This window comes from Podarcis cretensis, assembly GCF_951804945.1.
Source record: "Podarcis cretensis genome assembly, chromosome: 9".
Lineage (NCBI taxonomy): Eukaryota > Metazoa > Chordata > Lepidosauria > Squamata > Lacertidae > Podarcis > Podarcis cretensis.
Genome location: NC_137178.1, coordinates 78,790,223 through 78,808,017, shown reverse-complemented (window position 1 = coordinate 78,808,017; position 17,795 = coordinate 78,790,223). Strand labels below are relative to the sequence as shown.

Genomic DNA, 17,795 nt, shown 5'->3' with positions numbered 1-17,795 from the left:
CCCTCCCCACTCCTGGCTGAGCTAGTCTCCCACTGGCCTCTGCTGGTGGAAGCGCATAAGCATCACTTCATTGGTGCTGGCCTGCTCCTTCTGCCTCGGAGGGGGGCTGCTGGTGGCATCCCCACCAGTGGAGTTCAGTGCAGCTCCCCCAAAATGGGGCATTCTAAGGGCAGGAAGGAGGCTGATCCAGCCTGAGATCCACTGGATCCCAGACTCACAGCCAGCATTAGACAACACTGAGCCTGATGCGGGACTGATCACCTTAGTCATCAATGTTTGTTCTAACCTATCTGCAGATTTTTTATTTTTTTATTTTTTTATTAAAATAATTCAACATTAATACATACATATTACGAATATACAAACATACAAACATTTCACACAATCCTTAAAAATATTCAGACATACCCACACTCAATCCCACAGATACTTCCTTTTCCCATCACCACCCCTCACCCCACCCTTGTGTTAGACTTCCAGTCTACTCAATTGCAATTTCTTTCCACTTCTATTACTTTCTTTCACACACTTTTAAACCAATTTTCTACTTCTTTTTCTGTTACACATTGTTACCCATCTTATTTAGTATTTCAGTATTTATAACGGAACTTGTTTATTCTAATAGGAGTCCTGATTTTTCAATATAATTTTGCAAGTATCCTTTAAACATCTTGCAGTCCTTATCTATCTTTTCTTTTGAGATCCTTCCAATTTCTCCCATTGTTTTGGATACATTGTATTACTCCAATAATTTGGAAAGCCACTCTGTTTTTGTCAGTATAATATCACTTTTCCAATTTTTCGCAATCAATAGCCTTGCGGCTACAGTTGCGTATAAATATAATGTCTTGTCTTCTTCCTTTAGACTTCCTGGTACTATTCCCAATAGAAAACCTTCTGATGTTTTCCTAAATGATTATCTGAACATTTTTTTATTTCATTGTATATTGTTTCCCAAAATTGTTTAATGTTTAAACAATTCCACCATATATGCATCATAGTATCTTTTTCAGTGTTGCATCGCCAGCAGACATCACTACAATTTTTATTCATTTTTGCTACTCTTTCAGGTGTTAAATACCATCTATGTTGTATTTTAAGGTAATTTTCTTTCAATATATAACACATAGTGAATTTCATATATTCTTTCCACAATTTTCCCCATTGTTCAAGCATAATATTTTTCCCAATATCTTGCGCCCATTTAATCATGGATGCTTTAACCAGTTCATCCTTTGTTTCCCACTCTAAGATCAGATTATATAATTTAGATATATTTTTTGATTTTTCTTGTATTAAATATTTATCGAATTTAGATATTTCTTTTTCAAATTCTATCTTTTTATCTTTCGCTAATCTATACTTAATTTGAATATATTTGAGCCAATCACTAATATGAGCTTTAATTTCTGTATAATCCTTTAATTTCAATTCTCCATTTTCTTCCTTTAATACAGTTTTATAAGTAACCCAATTTTCTTTCATATTTTATTTTTTCACTGCAACAATTTCTGTGGCGATGCCCACCAAGGAGTTTTCAGTTCTAGGAGTCTTTTAGATTTCTCACATATTTTATATATAGACTTTCTGACTATATGCCCTAGGAAGCCTTTATGTACTTTGATTTTCTCATCTATTAGATAGGCATGCCATCCAAATCTCATCTCTACCCCCTCTAAATCCAATACATCCGAATCGTCTAATTTAATCCATTCTTTTAACCAGGTCAGACCTACCGCATCATGGTATAACTCCATGTCAGGGAGGCCAAATCCTCCTCTTTCCTTCTTATCATTATTTTATGTTTTATTCTTGGTTTTTCCCCTGACCACACGGATTTGTCCAAATCTCTTTTCCAATTATTAAAACATTTCTCTCCTCCTCCTAGTATTGGGATACTTTGAAATAAAAACATCATCCTTGGTAGTATGTTCATCTTTATTACCAATATTTTCCCTATCTGCAGATTTTTAGCAGTTTTTTGGGGGGGGGATTATGGTTCCCTTGAGTATTTTTGCTTTCTAATGGTTTGGTGGGTTTTAGCTGTGTTTTTGTGTGTTTATTTGTATTTTTGTAAATAATTTAGTCCTTGGTTTTCAAATATTTAACAGAGGTAACATGTACAATACTTTACCATATTGCTTTAGCTTATTTTATTGATCATTTTGTTATAAACTCTCCACTTAGAAAGCTTATAAATCTGTCTAAATCTAAATAAATTAATAAAGCCCTTTTAAAAAGCAAAACAAAACTAGGGCTACCAACAGCTGAGCAGCAAAAGCACACCCACCCACTCACCACCCACCCCCAGAGAGAGAGAGAGAGAGATTTCCACCCATCTTGCAAATTGCCCAGATTTGCTGTGAGATAATACTGGGGGGGGGGGGGTGAGGACTCTTGCCAGGGAAAATGGCCCTCCCCCGGCTTTGGATGGCGCCTGGCTCTCCAAAGCATTTGCAGTCTGCTGCTGACAGAGGGAAGAATAAGATCCTGTCCCAGGGACACAAGGCTGAGTTAGCTCCTCCTGCCACCAGAAACTTTGATTTGTAAGCCAGATGCTTGCAGTAAGCCTGAGTCAGACAATGCACAAAGGAACTTCACAAAGACACATCGCGAGAGAAAGTGCAAAGTAGCGTAAGATGCAGAGAGAAGGGGAAGCAGGAGAAAAGATGGACCCTCGAGAGGGTCAAGGGGGTAGCAGAGCAAGGGATGGAGAAGACATTCAATTCATTTAAAGATTTGGCATTTAAAGCCAAATCTACAAAATTCATGCTTTCCAAAACAATATGCAAACCAGAACCCAGCTCTTCTTTGAAATCTTCCCCCTCTGATATTTCTCTGAATGCTCCTCTATGAACCTCATTTCTTGGTCCTGGCTCAGCTGTTCCACGGGCAAACAGAGAGGCAATATGAGAAGGGGAGAAGCACTCTGCACATGGTCAAAGGCACCTTCTGTCCAGCTTACATGTAGGAGACTGAAGTTGGTGGAGCACAGGAAGCCTCCTGGATCAGACCATTGGCCCACGTACCCCAGCCCTCCCTGCACCAAGGGTGAGGAATCTGTGGCCCTCCAGGTGTTGCTGGATTATAACTCTACTGGCCCCAGTTGACGGCAGTCAGGCGTCCAAAGGCATCTGCAGGGGCACAGGTGTCCCATTCCTGGTCTGCACTGACTGGCAGCAAACTGGCCAGGGTTTCAGGCAGGGGGTTCTAACAGAAACATAAGAAAAGGCTGCTGGATCAGGCCAATGGCCCAGCTAGTCAGACATCCTGCACAAAAGCAGCGCTCTGGTATTCCGCTGTAGAGGCACAGCCTCGCCATCATGGCCAGGAGCCATCCCTACCCAGAGGGGCCAGGGATTGAACCCGGGACCTTCTGGATGCCAAGCATGTGCCCCACCCCTGAACCATGAGGCCGCTCTCTCTGCTTTCCTTTCAGCTGAGAGGGTGTGGGTGAGCTGGGGGGAGGCCTGGTGCCCACATTTATCCTGCAGTGGTGCTGGCTGGGGGCGCCCTAAGGCGTCTCCCAGAGCAAGGGCTGCCTGGACACGCACTGCTTTGGTCCATAGTTCTGTCTCCCCCCCCCCCCCGCCCCGCTCTATTGCATCTAGCTAATGAACCACCCCTGTAAAGCAAGCTGGTCACATGGCCCATTTGCTCGTCCCGGGCAAGGGCGCTCAGTGGCCCCTTCTTCTCCCCACACGCGCACATCATGATGCCTCCTGCCCACCTCCTGCTCTGGAAGCAGCTGCGGAGAGGGAGGGATCTCGGCTGCCCTGCTGGGTCCTACAGCCTCCCTGCTCGGGGCGCCTCGGGAGCTCCGCTGTGCTTTGCTTTCCCCCCCTGCCTGTCCTGCCCTGACGGCTGAGCCCCCCCCCCCCGCTAAGAACAGGGCTCCCCTCCTTTCTTACAACTGCCATGAGGAAGATCAACTGGCTATCTCTCTTCGCTGGGCTTTCTTTTTATATCAACGGTGAGTTGCCTTTTCTTTTCAATGCAGTTCTTGCAAATGGACGGGAGCTTTGGACGGGGAGGGAAGCCATTCTTTGGGAAACGAAGGTTCTTCTCTAACTTTCAAGCAGGATTGCTTCTTTGAGGGGGGGGGGGGTGCATGAAAGTTGAAGCACCATTTACGCGGAACAGGATTTCGATGGGATCAGGAAGACCGACATGTAGTACAGACCTGCTTAACTGAACCGGTGCCAAAGCAGAACGGCAAACCAATGTGCCTCGGCTGGGCATTGAGTCGAGGGGAGATGTCAGGAGGGAGTTTCCTGTCACTTTATGGGAATTACAGAAGCAAGCCCTTTTATTTGAGCAAGTGAGAAGCAATTGATCGTTGAGAAAGTGGTAAAAACAAGCCCCCGGCTGAAAATCCGAGCCTCGGTATTTTCCTCCCGCATTGAGATGTCTTCGTAGCATCTCAGTGCAGAGCGGCGTTTAATAGGGTATTGCTTTAGCCAGGTTGTTCGAGAGCCCCATCCACAGCCTCCCTCTTTGTTCTACCAGATTCCAAGGGAGCAAACTGGCTCGACTTCACATGCTCTGACTTAACTAGGCGATGGATCTTGCTGTCCTTCCAAAAAAGGAAGGCGTCGTTTCGTTACCCAAGTTGCGTTTCGTTTACTGAATTTATGCACAGGGACTTTTTGTCGATAAAACATCGCATGTGTCTAGAGGGGAGAGTTAAGGCTGAAACGAAAAGAGAAAAAGAACGCTGACTTTTGACCTACCTAAACAAATATCTCTCTGTCTGTTCTGTTTTCGTTTTTTAAAAAATGACTTAGGTTTTTTAAGTGAGGATCCATTAGATCTTACTTGCCTCGGACACGATGCTGACATGATTTTGCTAGAGTGCAGTAGGCAACATTTAGGCAACATGAATAAATCATGTTCTAATAGAGCATCCTGAGAAGCAATAACAATGGCATTCAATAAAGACGTTGAGACATCTTAAAATTTACATTTCCTTCCTGTTCTTTGCTGACATAGAGAAGGAGAAAGAAAATCTGGAATTGCGTAAAGTCTAGCAAAGGATCCTTGCTTGTTGCAAATAGGAATTCTGATCATATAAACATTTGGATTAAGTGAGGGAGCGTGACATTAGCCAGTCTAAAGTAGAAGACCAAGAAAAGAAGTTGCATGTAGTTTTTGCTATGTTGCAGAGCCTGTAAATGCATTTGCCAACTTCACAACAAAGAAATTGATTCTGTTTCCAAGGTGGGCTTGTGGTTGCTGTATTGACTGAGGTCTAGTGACTCACTTTGAATCCTTAGATAAGTGTATTCTGTGGAACTGAAACTGCTGCATAATTAAACCAGCTGTAGGGGAAACGTATCAGTTAGTTAAGTATCAGTTAGTGATTTTAATTCAGATTTTTAAATGACTGAATTGCTGTGTTTTTAAAATAATGTTCATAGGCCGCTTGAAAAGGGTTGGCCCCCCTGGTGACAATGTTAATTGGTTGAATGAAAAGTTGCTAGCCTGTTGGGGTGCAAGGAAACCACCAATCACACATATTGGTTGGTGGTGGTGGGAATAACCAGAGGTTTAGCCATAATTTGTAATCTGACACAGTGATGGCGATAATTTGGGTTATTTTGGGTTATTTTGCTTTCAGAATATAATGTGCCCAGGACTTAATTTACGTAATAGTAGTAGTAGTAGTAATAATAATAATAAGGGGAAGGACCTTAACACTGATTGAAGGAACAACATAAATTTTGGGCACCATTGAGGCTCCAACATAAAAATATATATTCCAAAGCAACCTGCTGCTGACATCTAGTGGCATGTCCCTATTTGCCACAAAATGAGGAGAAAATAGCATTTGACAGTGGAATAGGATCGGTAGTTTATAAAGAGTCTGGCTCTTAGATTATTTTCTCACATGGACCCAGTGGCGTAGTGTGGGCAAGTAATTTGCGCCCCCTAACCCGTGGATTTGTGCCCCCTAACCTGTGGATTTGCGCCCCCTAACCCTAACCCCCAGATATTGCGCCCGGTACGGCCGGCCCCCCCTGCACCCCACACACTACGCCACTGCATGGACCTTGCCTGGATTAGTGCAGTTGGAGTGGGGAAGAGGGCTGAGCAGGTGCTGGAACATTTGAAAGAGAAGAAATTGGCAGGGGAAGGGTAAAGCAGCGGGGGGGGCAGGCAGGGAGAGGCTTCTGTGGTTGGGGGTATTTTAACAGCAAAGAAGTAGACAGGAAGAGGGCTAAGCAAGTGGGGAAGGGTTCGGAATGGAAGACGTGAGCGTCCCTTCCTTGGCTGCTTCGGGACTCTAAAGCTCTCTCCCAAGTCTGCGTTTCCCATCAAGCTTTCATTACACGAATTTTCATGCAAAATGTTGTTCCACCACCTCAAGGTTATGTTGCTGGGTGTGTGTGTGTGTGTGTGTGTGTGTGTGTCTGTGTCTGTGATGGGGGCGTGTTTTATGGTTTCTTCCCCCATGGTTAAATTTTCTACTCAAAGGCTGTGAAGGAATGAAACCGTCCCGCCATTTGATGTGCTTGCTCTTAATTTTAAAATGGTTGCTTTCTGCTTAAAGTCATTCTGCTTTTGAGGCTGTTCTTCCTAGAGGGTTCAAAAAGTCATAGAATAGACCTATAATGAGTCCACCGAGAAACTGAATCCTATTTATCGTGTGGGGGAAGAAACCTAGTTACTATGGAATCTAGAAACGTCACATAAATCTCCTACCCAATGTGTTTTCAATCCAATCCTCTGAAGTCAAGCAAGAGGAATGGCGGCACAGTGCTGCCATTTTGTGACCCGGCTGCCATTTCCTGTTTTATAGGAAGTGACACAGCTGATGCTGAGGAGAGGCTGATGAACCACCTCCTGAACACATCTCGCTACAACAACTTAATCCGCCCTGCCTTCAACTCCTCACAGCTGGTCGTTATAGAATTGCAGGTTATCCTGGCCCAGCTCATCAATGTGGTGAGTCTGAGCATCCCTTCCATCGCTCCTTCCTAGCAAAATCTACGACTGTGTGGGTCACATCACGAGCTTTGGGACTGGACCAGTGCGTGGGAACTCTTCCATGAAGGCTGGCCATGCAGGGTTTGCACACACTGTTGCCTACACAACCCTGGAGACGGGGGGTGGGGTGGGGTAGGGGGTTCAGTGAAGTCTGGCCACGGTTGGGCTTATTCTCAGAGACCTGTCTGAAGAAGAGAGTTCTTCGCCGACAGTGTCCTTCACCTGAGGTGTCTGCTATTACAGAGATGGGTCTTTCCTTTAACAGACCACTAGGCCCATCCCCATAATCCAGAGCCCCTTTTCCTAAACCACTGGGGCTCTCCTCCAGATAAGACTCCACTTAGGTCTCATTCTCCGTCCTACTAGCACCATCCCTTGGGTCAGCCTCTTCTGTGAGTACCTCTCACTCGTCTTCCACACTGGACTATCCTCTCCATGGCGTATCCATGGGATTCATGACACCAGTGACCCCAAAAGGTTGGGGAGAACATCAGGAGAGCCTGCTGGATCCGGCCCATGGCCCATCTAGCCCAGCATCCTGTTCTCATAGTGTCTGAACAGTTGCCTTTGGGAAACCAGCCAGCAGGATCCGAGCACAAGAGTCCTCTCCCTTCCTGTGGCTTCCAGCAACATGGCTGCCTCCAGCTGTGGACACCTAGGCAGAGACATCCTGATTGGCAGCTATCAATAACCCCCTCCACCATGAATTCATCTTATTATTATTATTATTATTATTATTAGAATTTATATACTACCCTATACAAGGGAGTCTCAGGGAGGTTCACAGAATAAAATCAAGTTATAAAAACAAAAAAAAAATACATAAGAAAAATAAAAACAACAACCCAATAGCGCCTCCCCCCCAAGTTTTAAAAGGGCGTAGGATCTGAACCAAAGGCCTGGTTTAAAAAGGAACATTTTTATTCCACTTTTAAAGCCATCTAAGATGGTGGCCATCCTCATTCTGTAGTTTAACTATGTGCTGTGTAAAGAAGAACATCCCTTTATGTGTCCTGACTTAAGCCTTCTTGTGGTTGAGCAGCCATGGGAAAAGAAGCTTGAGTCCCTGGAGATCTGCTGTGAACCAGAGGAGACAATGCCATCCTGAACACAGTAACCTGGGAGTCACTAGCACAGCTGGGGGGGGGGACTGGGCAACCACTTACCACAGGGGCAGCACTTACCCCGGGGGGTCTGCCACGTGCCCAAGCCACATGTCTCTCCTGCTACGCCGCGGCTGGGAATGAGTCTCATTGAATTGTCAGGAAGCTTCCTGCAGCCCTCTGGTCTTGTCTGCATATGAAGGCAGGCCATGCCTTCTATCTTTGCAGCTGATCTCTCTTTTCCTTGGTACAATGACTTGGAGTGACAAGAGCACATCCTACTTTGCGGAGTAAAGGTGGCAGCTATGCAGTTTTCCTACCCCCCACTTTAGCCACCCACTTTAGTGCTGGATCCCACCCCCAAGAACCCCCCTTTGTCTCTGTGCTCTATGGCTGCCTGGGCTCATGTTGCAAATTGGGGTTCCGGGGGGCCCCAGCTCTTGACCAGTTGAATGGCAGTGCTGTGTGGAAAGAGATCAGTTCCTCTGTGTGTTAAATGTATAAATTCATCTTGAAAATATTTTATTGGAAGTGAGTGACAGAAAGGAGAGAGACTTTAATCAACTTTAGTGAAATGGCCAATCTCCTTGAACGTCAAGTCCTGCAGCATCGAGGACCCTGAATACTCCCTAAATAAATATTAACGTCTTCCTGCAGCATGTAGGAAAACTATGGCTTTTGCTCCCACAAGATGCAGTGGTGGACACCAAGTTGTATGGCTTTAAAAGATGGATTGGACAAATTCATGGCAGACCGGGCTATTAATGGCTGCTAACCCCATGGCTGGGACGCAGGTGGTGCTGTGGGTTAAACCACAGAGCCTAGGACTTGCCAATCAGAAGGTCGGCGGTTTGAATCCCCGTGACGGGGTGGGCTCCCGTTGCTCGTTCCCTTCTCCTGCCAACCTAGCAGTTCGAAAGCACGTCGAACTGCAAGTAGATAAATAGGTACCACTCCGGCAGGAAGGTAAACGGCGTTTCCGTGCGCTGCTCTGGTTCGCCAGAAGCGGCTTAGTCCTGCTGGCCACATGACCCGGAAGCTGTACGCCAGCTCCCTCGGCCAATAAAGCGAGATGAGCGCCACAACCCCAGAGTCGGCCACGACTGGACCTGACGGTCAGGGGTCCCTTTACCTAACCCCATGGCTATGTTTTCCTTCTGTTGCTAGTATGCCTCCTCTGAATACAGGTTGCTGCAGATCACAAGTGGGGAGAGCTCTGCTGTGTTCAGGTCCTGCTGTGGATTTCCCTTGGGGGCATCTGACTGGCCCTGGCGAGAAAGAGGATGCTGAACTAGATGGGCTTTGGGGCTTGAGGGTTTTCTTTTCTTCAGAAGAGCCTCAGCTCAGCTGTAGAGCAGAAGGCTCAACCTCCAATGGCATCTCCAGTATTCTGAAACCCTGGAGAGGCCCTGCCCTCAGCATAGGCAATACTAAGCTCGATGGAGCCATGAGTCTGATTCAGAATAAAGCAGCTTCATGTGTTCCTGTTCTGTAGGACTCTTCTTGTGCTCCTAGGTTCCCACCCTAGCAGAATCCATCCAGTCCTCCTTCCTTTCCTCCTGGATTTCCCTTCCCCTCCTGTCCCAGGAGAGGTACAAGAGTAGCACAGCAGCACAGCAACTGCCAAAGCCTTTTAGGTTGCGACTTGTCCATTAATTTTCCAATTTCTGTGTTGCCATGGGCCTTGTTCTCATTTAAGAAATCTGCCTAGCAAAAGAGCCTGGAGCCTGGTTCATCAGAAAGCTCTCTAATCCAATTTCTCCTCTGTGGTTTATTTCCACCTCCAGCCACTTAGTCTCTTCCAGATGTTCCAAGGCTTACTGCCACATTTATTTTGTAATAATCTGAATAAACTCCACATAGAATCATGTCTGCTTCTAGAAGATTTAATGTCGCCTGGGCCACCCTGGTGCCTTACAGATGTTTTGGACTATGATGCCCATCAACCCAGAGGTGTAGTTCACAACATCTGGACCAACGTGACAGGCTACAAAGGCCTGCCTTAAAAGGAAACCTTTATTTTAGCATTAACTTTCATGGGCGGGATGCAAAAATGCAATTCTGCCTCAGATGAAGTGGCCAGAGTGGTCCATCAGAGCTTGTGCTACAATACATGCTGGCCTTTTGAAGTCCCCAAGGGAACTGGAAGACTGACTGCCTTGCTGCCTTCTACCTGAGTGCCCTTCTAGGTTCAGGAGAGAGGATGGAGGGAAGCGTATTCAAGCCTAATGAATGGATCTAATTAAGATGCTGCTCTTTACCACATAGATTTTCTGTGTCTTTCTCTTTCTCTTCAGAATGAGCGTGAACAGATCATGACTACCAACGTCTGGCTCAATCAAGTAAGCATCCCGTGGATACATAATTTCTGCTCTATTAATTTACAACCCCATCCTCTCATTATATTGGTATCTGAGAATTTGGACGGTTGCTATGACGTCCAGCTTGGTTTATTTTTGAAGGCTGCAGTCCTATAACCATTTACCTATAGCCATTTATCATACATACTGCAACTACTCCAGCTCAACTGAGTGCCCTTTGAATAGTTGTGAATGGGACGGTGCTCTGAGGAATCACAGTGAGTCCTGCAGTTATAGATATACAGGGCTGGGAAGCTGTTTATCTCTCACATTTTGGCACAGATTTCAAGGTTCACAGCATCTGTTCAGCTCCCATCGCATTGTTGCAGATAACTGTTTTTTCTCTCTATTTAAACTAGATAAATGTACAGAGCACTTTTTCCTTCACAGTATATTTGTACCTTTTGGAGGAGAGGGAGTGACTTACGTTCTTATTAGTCTTATGTACTTATATGCCTACTCAGCCACTTACACCTGTGGAACTGGCCCCACATTTGTAAGAAATCAGTATTTTAGTGTGGCAGCACTGAAAACTCCCTGCATCTTGACATTAGGCAGGTGCCTCCCCTGTACACCTTCTAAAAATGGGGTGGGGTGGGGGGAGCCTATTGAGACATGTCAAACACTGGCATGCTTTTTACTTATGTGTTGAATATTTTAAAAAGTTGTAAACAGTTTTTAATAAAAATGGTAATTTTATTGTTTTATTCTTTTGTAAACTGGTTTTATTACAATCCAGTGCTATATAAATCTTGTAAAATTAACTAAATAAATGATGTTGTTGCAGCAGCAGCAGCAGCAGCTGGAGTGTGTGTGTGTGTGTGTGTGTGTGCACGCGTGTGTGTGATTCTAATTGTATTTTGTACAAAAAGGCTGCCAAACAATTAACTGTGCAAGTCTGTTGTGCAATGGGAGCAGCGACTCAAAGTGTGGGTTGTGTCCGGCTTCTAGGAATGGACGGACTACCGCTTAGCCTGGGAGCCCTCGGAGTACGAAGGCATCAATAAGCTGAGAATACCAGCTAAGAAAGTCTGGCTACCTGACATTGTTCTATACAACAAGTAAGTTTGTACAACTCGGCGCTATGAAGGAAATGTCTGACTTAGGACCAGATTCCATCCCTTTTTTAAAAAGAAGCCTTCCTGCCATGGTGGATAGAAAGCCTGAGCCTCCTCTGACACCTCCCCCCCCCCGCCCGCAATTCAGGTGGGACCCTGGCGGCCTGGGGGAGGGCCAGGCTCCGTCTCCACTGGCATCTCCCCTGCCTGGAATCCCGGAGAGCCTTTGCTGCCAGTCAGTGTCAACAATACTGAACTAGATGGACCAGTGGTCTGACTCAGTAGAAGTTTCATGTTCAGCTAAGTCGGGTGGGGGCGAGGCTCCTGCCTGCAGGCCGGAGAGCCAGTGTGGTGTAGTGGTGGGAGTGCTGGACTGTGACCTGGGAGAGACCAGGGTTCGAATCCCCACTCCTCCATGAAGGTGGGACCGTGGGCTCACTCTCAGCCTAACCTACCTCTCAGCTGATGGCTGTTGAGTAAAATCCTGCCAGATCAGATATATAACCTGCCAGATCAGATAATCCTGCCAGATCAGATAATTGGATCATGCAGCCAATCCCTGCAGAAGTCAGCTTTCTCAGCCCAGGCTTGCCGCTTGGGAAGAGCCTTGCACTTCAGGTGCCCTGGAACTACTCTTGAAGGAAGTTTGTTGAGTTGGTCGTCCCCCCCACTGCTCATCCTGCCAGGGGGGGGGGATAAATAAGGCTCTTGCCTGCTGGGCCTAAAAGATGTCCCACCCCTGAGCCAAGCCCAATACCTCAAGGACTGCCCCCCCCCAGCCCAGCCCTGACCCTCCAGTCGCCACCAGAGGCCCTTCTCCATGCTCCCCCGCCCAGGAGGTCCTGAGGCAACAGCATGAGAACAAGGCCCTTTATGGTGGCTCCCCACTTACAGAATGCTCTCCCCAGGGAGACTTGCCTGGCACCATTGTTACATACCTTTAGGTGCCAGGCAAGACACCTATCCATGGATTTATTTATTTTTTGCATGACGGGTGGAATGTTTTAATCTAGTTTTGAAAAGAAGAAAAAATTGTCTTTTAAATTTTTCTTTTAATGTTGGTTTTAATCTACGTTCGTGTTTGTTTTCTACTTAAAATATTGTAAGTCACTTTGCACTGACAGATAATTATTATTATTAGTGGCTTTCTTCCTTGCTCATGACTGTAGGGATGGGATAGCATTGTAATATATTGGTACTGAATCTGGATAAGCAGAAACACCAACTATTAATGGGCTCTTTCATGGTCTTTCATTGTCAAAAAGCCCCAATATTTTATTATCAGAATTAGTTTTGAATCATAGACTCATAGAATTGTAGAGTTGGAAGGTACCCTGAGGATCATCTAGTCCAACCCCCCTAGATACAGGAATATACAGCTGGCCCTTACTGGGATCGAACCTTCAACCTTGGGGTTATCAGCACCATGCTCTAACCAACTGAGCTGTCCAGGCTGGTTCAGGTCACAAAAACTGGCTGGCCTTTGCAGCGCTTTGAAACCCACACGTCCTTTTCTATAGTTACATTTTTCTTGACTCCTTTAGTGCTGATGGAACATATGAAGTCTCTGTTTACACCAACGTGATCGTGAAGAATAACGGGAGCATGTTGTGGCTGCCTCCAGCCATCTACAAGAGCGCCTGCAAAATCGAAGTGAAGCATTTCCCCTTTGACCAACAAAACTGCACCTTGAAGTTCCGGTCATGGACTTACGACCACACCGAAATCGACATGATCCTTAAAACCGGCTCGGCCAGCATGGATGACTTCACACCCAGTGGTGAATGGGACATTGTGGCGCTCCCGGGGCGGCGAACTGAGAACCCCTTGGACCCAAACTACGTGGATGTGACATACGACTTCATCATTAAACGGAAGCCTCTTTTTTACACCATCAACCTCATCATCCCTTGTGTGCTCATAACATCCTTGGCCATCCTCGTCTTCTACCTGCCGTCAGACTGCGGAGAAAAGATGACGCTGTGCATCTCTGTCTTGCTCGCTTTGACTGTCTTCTTGCTCCTGATCTCCAAAATCGTCCCCCCAACATCGCTGGACGTCCCCTTGATTGGGAAGTACCTGATGTTCACAATGGTGCTGGTGACGTTCTCCATTGTGACCAGTGTCTGCGTGCTGAATGTGCACCACAGGTCTCCCAGCACCCATGCGATGCCTCCGTGGGTGAAGGTGGTCTTCCTCAAGAGGCTGCCCAACTTCCTCTTCATGAAGCGCCCAGAGAATAACTCCATGAGGCAAAGGCTGTCTGGCAGCAAGAGGAGCAAAGCAGACACGTTTGGCAGCAACCCGTCGGACCTGTATAAGGGCTCCTCCACTTACTTTGTGAACACAGCCTCTGCCAAAAAGTACGACCTGAAACTGACGGAAAACCCTGATCACATTGGCAGCCATCAGGATGTCAGGCTACGGTCATCGGCAAAATTTTCTCCTGAGGTCCAGGAAGCTATTGAGGGAGTCAGTTTCATAGCAGACCACATGAGAAGTGAGGACAACAATGAGACTGTGAGTAGCACAAGGCACCTTCCATTTCCCACCGCACTTGATCCCACAGTCTCTAGAAATCTCAGGCAATTTGAGGGCCTCTGTCTTATTGGGTGTTCATGATGGTTTGTGTTCATGGCGGTCCTCTTGCCTCTTGGTGCCCCCATAGGTAATCCCACTCCCCTTGGACAGATTCAGGACACACAGCACAGAGTTAAACTATGGAACTCCCTCCTTCAGGAGGGCACCAATTTAGATGGCTTTAAAAGGGGATTAGACCAATTCATGGGGCAGAGGGCTGTAGATGGTTACTGGCCACAAAGCCTATGCTCTGCTTCCACAGTTGGAGACACTAAATGCTTCTAAGTGCCAGGCGCTGGGAAGCACAGGAAGGGAGAGGACTCTTGTGCTTGGATCCTGCTTGCAGGTTTCCCATCGGAGCATCTGATTGGCTACTGTGAGAACAGGATGCTGGATTAGATGGACCATGGGCCTGATCCTGCAGGCTTTTCTTATGTTCTCCTATCAAGGAGCGGCTCTTGCTTTCTCCAACATGGGGGCCTCCAGGCTCTTCTTTGGGACCCAGTGGGCTAGAGCTAGAATTAAAAACTTTCATTTTGTTAAGTAAAAAAATATACCTCACCTAGCATGCTGCATTGCAATGGCTACAACAGGCAGAAAAAAATATCTTGGAAGTCATAGATGGACTCACAAGCAATTTGCAAGTGGTCCATGATGGGGTAAAAGTTTGGCCCCAATGGCTTTATTGACCTAATTCAACAAAGCTTTTTTATTGGTTTTGTGGAACGGCCCATTTTAAACAAAGATGGTTGTAGCCATAGGAGCCAACTCCTAGGGGCCATGGGGGCTTCAGCCCCCAAAATGAAATATTTGCCCCCACAAAGTTATAGGGTATTCCCATTCGAATGGTGTGGGTGCACTGTGTCATGTGATCGATTATGTGGGGCAGGGCTTACGTAGGCCCCCACAATATTTTATTCAAGTTGGCACCCCTGGTTGTAGCATAAGGATTAGGCCAGCATTCTTCAATGTTGCATCCCCAGATGTTCTTGGATTACAACTCCCATCACCGCGGCCCTCTTAGCCAAAGGCCAGGAATGATGGGGCCTGTCATGCAACAACTGCTCGATCAGAGGGGGATGGAGGGTAAAAACAGCCTCCCACCAGAGGTGGCACCTGGAGGAGGAGGAACCACCAGCCACTGAAGCCGTGCAGCGGCTGTATTCAGTCTCACCCCCAGCTCCTCCCAATGTCCTGATGTCACACACATGACATTGCCCCCCCATCACCCTTGTAAGGTGGTCTTCTGGGCTTGAGGCTGAATTAAGCAGTGTGCCTTTCTGACCCTCATATCTTCTGAAGCCTCAGACTGATTCCCAGATTACTTCTTAGCTGGTATTTAAAAGTCATCAGTATGAAATGATCGAACGTAAGTTCCATAAACACCATGCAGGGGAGGCACAGGGGGACAGGCACTTGGGCAGTTTATGCAATGGATAAGTCATTAAATTATTTAATTGAGTTTTTCTCTTCTAGGTCATTGAAGACTGGAAATATGTTGCCATGGTAGTGGACAGACTGTTTCTCTGGATATTTGTCTTTGTTTGCGTGGTGGGGACTGTTGGATTATTCCTGCAGCCGCTGTTTCAAAACCACTCAGTTGGCGTGAGCCCTTAAACGGGTAAATCTGAGACCTAGGATTGCTTATTCACTGACCGGGCTGGACTCTCTTTTGAGTTCCACAAGTGTAATGTCAAAGTCCAGTCATTTGAGCAGGATTTGTTTATTTATTTTTACTAGGGTGGGGATAACATAAAATCATTATTTGATTTAATCAACTTCTTTAAGGTGGGCTTATATCCCACGTGACACTTTAGCCTGGGTGTTGGCACTAAGTGAGGTGTTGACGAAAACTGGCAAAAACAATTAGGAAACAATTGTACATTTAACCCCAGTCCCCAAATGCCTGCCCTTACATGGCTTCCAAAATACAATCCAGCCAGGGCTCTGGTGGGCCTCCAGGTCGTGAGAATCCCATGTGTGCTCAGCAGGTAGGGAGAGATCACCCCTCTAGGCATCCTTTAAAGTTGGAACAGTTTCATTTCTTCGGACTTTTCACCAAAATACTCCATCTTCAGTGTTACCTCTTTATTAACTTCATTTGAACAGAGGTTGGGTGCCCATCTGTTAAGGACTCTTTAGCTGTGATTCCTGCATTGTTGAGGGTTGAACTAGATGACCCTTGGGATCCCTTTCAACTCTACAATTCTGTAAAAACACTTGTTTTCAGCTCACATACATTTATATCTTTTTTCAGCACAATTTCTCTCCCCCACAGTAGGAGCCTAGGAACATGCACAGCCTGTCAAGAACAGGCTTGGTCTGTGTCGTTTGGCAACCTTCTTCAGTAGGAAGTGTGCACTGGGGGCACACACACACGATGCTAAAGCAAAGCTTAGTGTTGCAAAAATGAGTCTAGGCAAGTCTTAGCCTCGTGTGATGCCCTTCCTCTCGGGGTTGAGAGGAGACAATTGGAAGCGCTGGCTTCCGTTTCAGATTCACTACAGCTTGCCATGTTGTCTGAACCTGGCAGACTGCCGCTGGGGCTTTGCAGAGGCAAGCTGGCTTCAAACCATAGTTTAAGAAGCTATCTTGTTTGCACGAACTGAAATTAAGCTCAGTTTAGAGATCAGATGTCCCACTGTGGCTGTGCTGGAGGAGTGGGGAATGGGGAGCACGAGAACCGAAGGCTCACTGCAGATCATGGGTCAGCAAACTAAGGCCCATGGGCCGGATCAGGTCCAATTGCCTTCTAAATCCAGCCCTCAGACAGTCCGGGAATCACTGCATGGCTCGCTAGCATGCATGTTCTTTCCATCTCCCTCCCTCTCCCTCCCTCTCCCTCACACGGTGGCGGCGGTGCCTCCTCCCTCCCTCCTCCTGGCTTCTCCCTTCCCTGCCTAGAGGAGGAAGAGGGCTGGGCTTTGCTGGTGCCAGCCCCTCTCTGGAGCCCTTTCGTGCACCGCTCACCATCCCTTGTTCACCCCCCCCAAAAAAATATAGTCCGGTCCCCCGCAAGGTCTGAGGGACAGTGGACCAGCCCCCTGCTGAAAAAGTTTGGGGACCCCTGCTGCAGATCATCCTTGTACTCAGCCATACCATTAGGCAGAGTGGGGTGTTTGCCACAGGCAGCGGATGAGATACTGAGGGTAAGAGGTTGGAGGGCTGTATGCAGCCTGCCTGCGACCCTCATGCTGCCCGCTCACCAGTGCAGAAGCAAGATTCAACTGCTGGTCCAGCTGACTTCAGATGGCAGAATGTGCTCTTGTCCTTCACCTCAGGCAGCAAAATGCCCAGCTGGCACTGACCACGGTTAGCACAGGGCTGGCTAACTGGCACCCCCCGAGATGTCATTGGATTCCAATGCCCATCAGTCTACGCCAGCATAGCCAATGGCCAGAGATGATGGGAGTTGCAGTCATGTGCAGGTTGAACCAAAGTCTCTTTCAGACACCAGGGGAGCTGGGTGTGAGAAGAAATGCCTGAATGCTCCTAGGCTAAAGTGTTAAGGCACTGGGGGTGGCAGCGTAGTCCATAGCATGGAGGGAAATGAGGAAAAAGTGGAAGGCAGGGACAGAAAGAGTCAGACAGGTGCAGGCATATGTAGTCAAAATAATAAAATAAATAAATCAAGTGGACACCATGCAACAGGCTGCAGTTAAAGGTGGGATCCAGGTCTGGAAAAACTGAATTGAATGCAAAAT

General features: G+C 46.8%; 1 protein-coding gene across 1 annotated transcript; it reads left to right on the top strand.

Moving 5' to 3' along the window:
* Positions 1-3,713: 3,713 nt before the first annotated feature.
* On the top strand, positions 3,714-17,505 carry CHRNB4 (cholinergic receptor nicotinic beta 4 subunit). Its single transcript, XM_079990640.1, has 6 exons — positions 3,714-3,973; positions 6,803-6,948; positions 10,391-10,435; positions 11,405-11,514; positions 13,056-14,031; positions 15,568-17,505. The coding sequence occupies exons 1-6, from the start codon at positions 3,919-3,921 to the stop codon at positions 15,706-15,708; spliced, it is 1,473 nt and encodes a 490-aa protein (XP_079846766.1). The 5' UTR covers positions 3,714-3,918; the 3' UTR covers positions 15,709-17,505.
* The last annotated feature ends 290 nt before the right edge of the window (positions 17,506-17,795 follow it).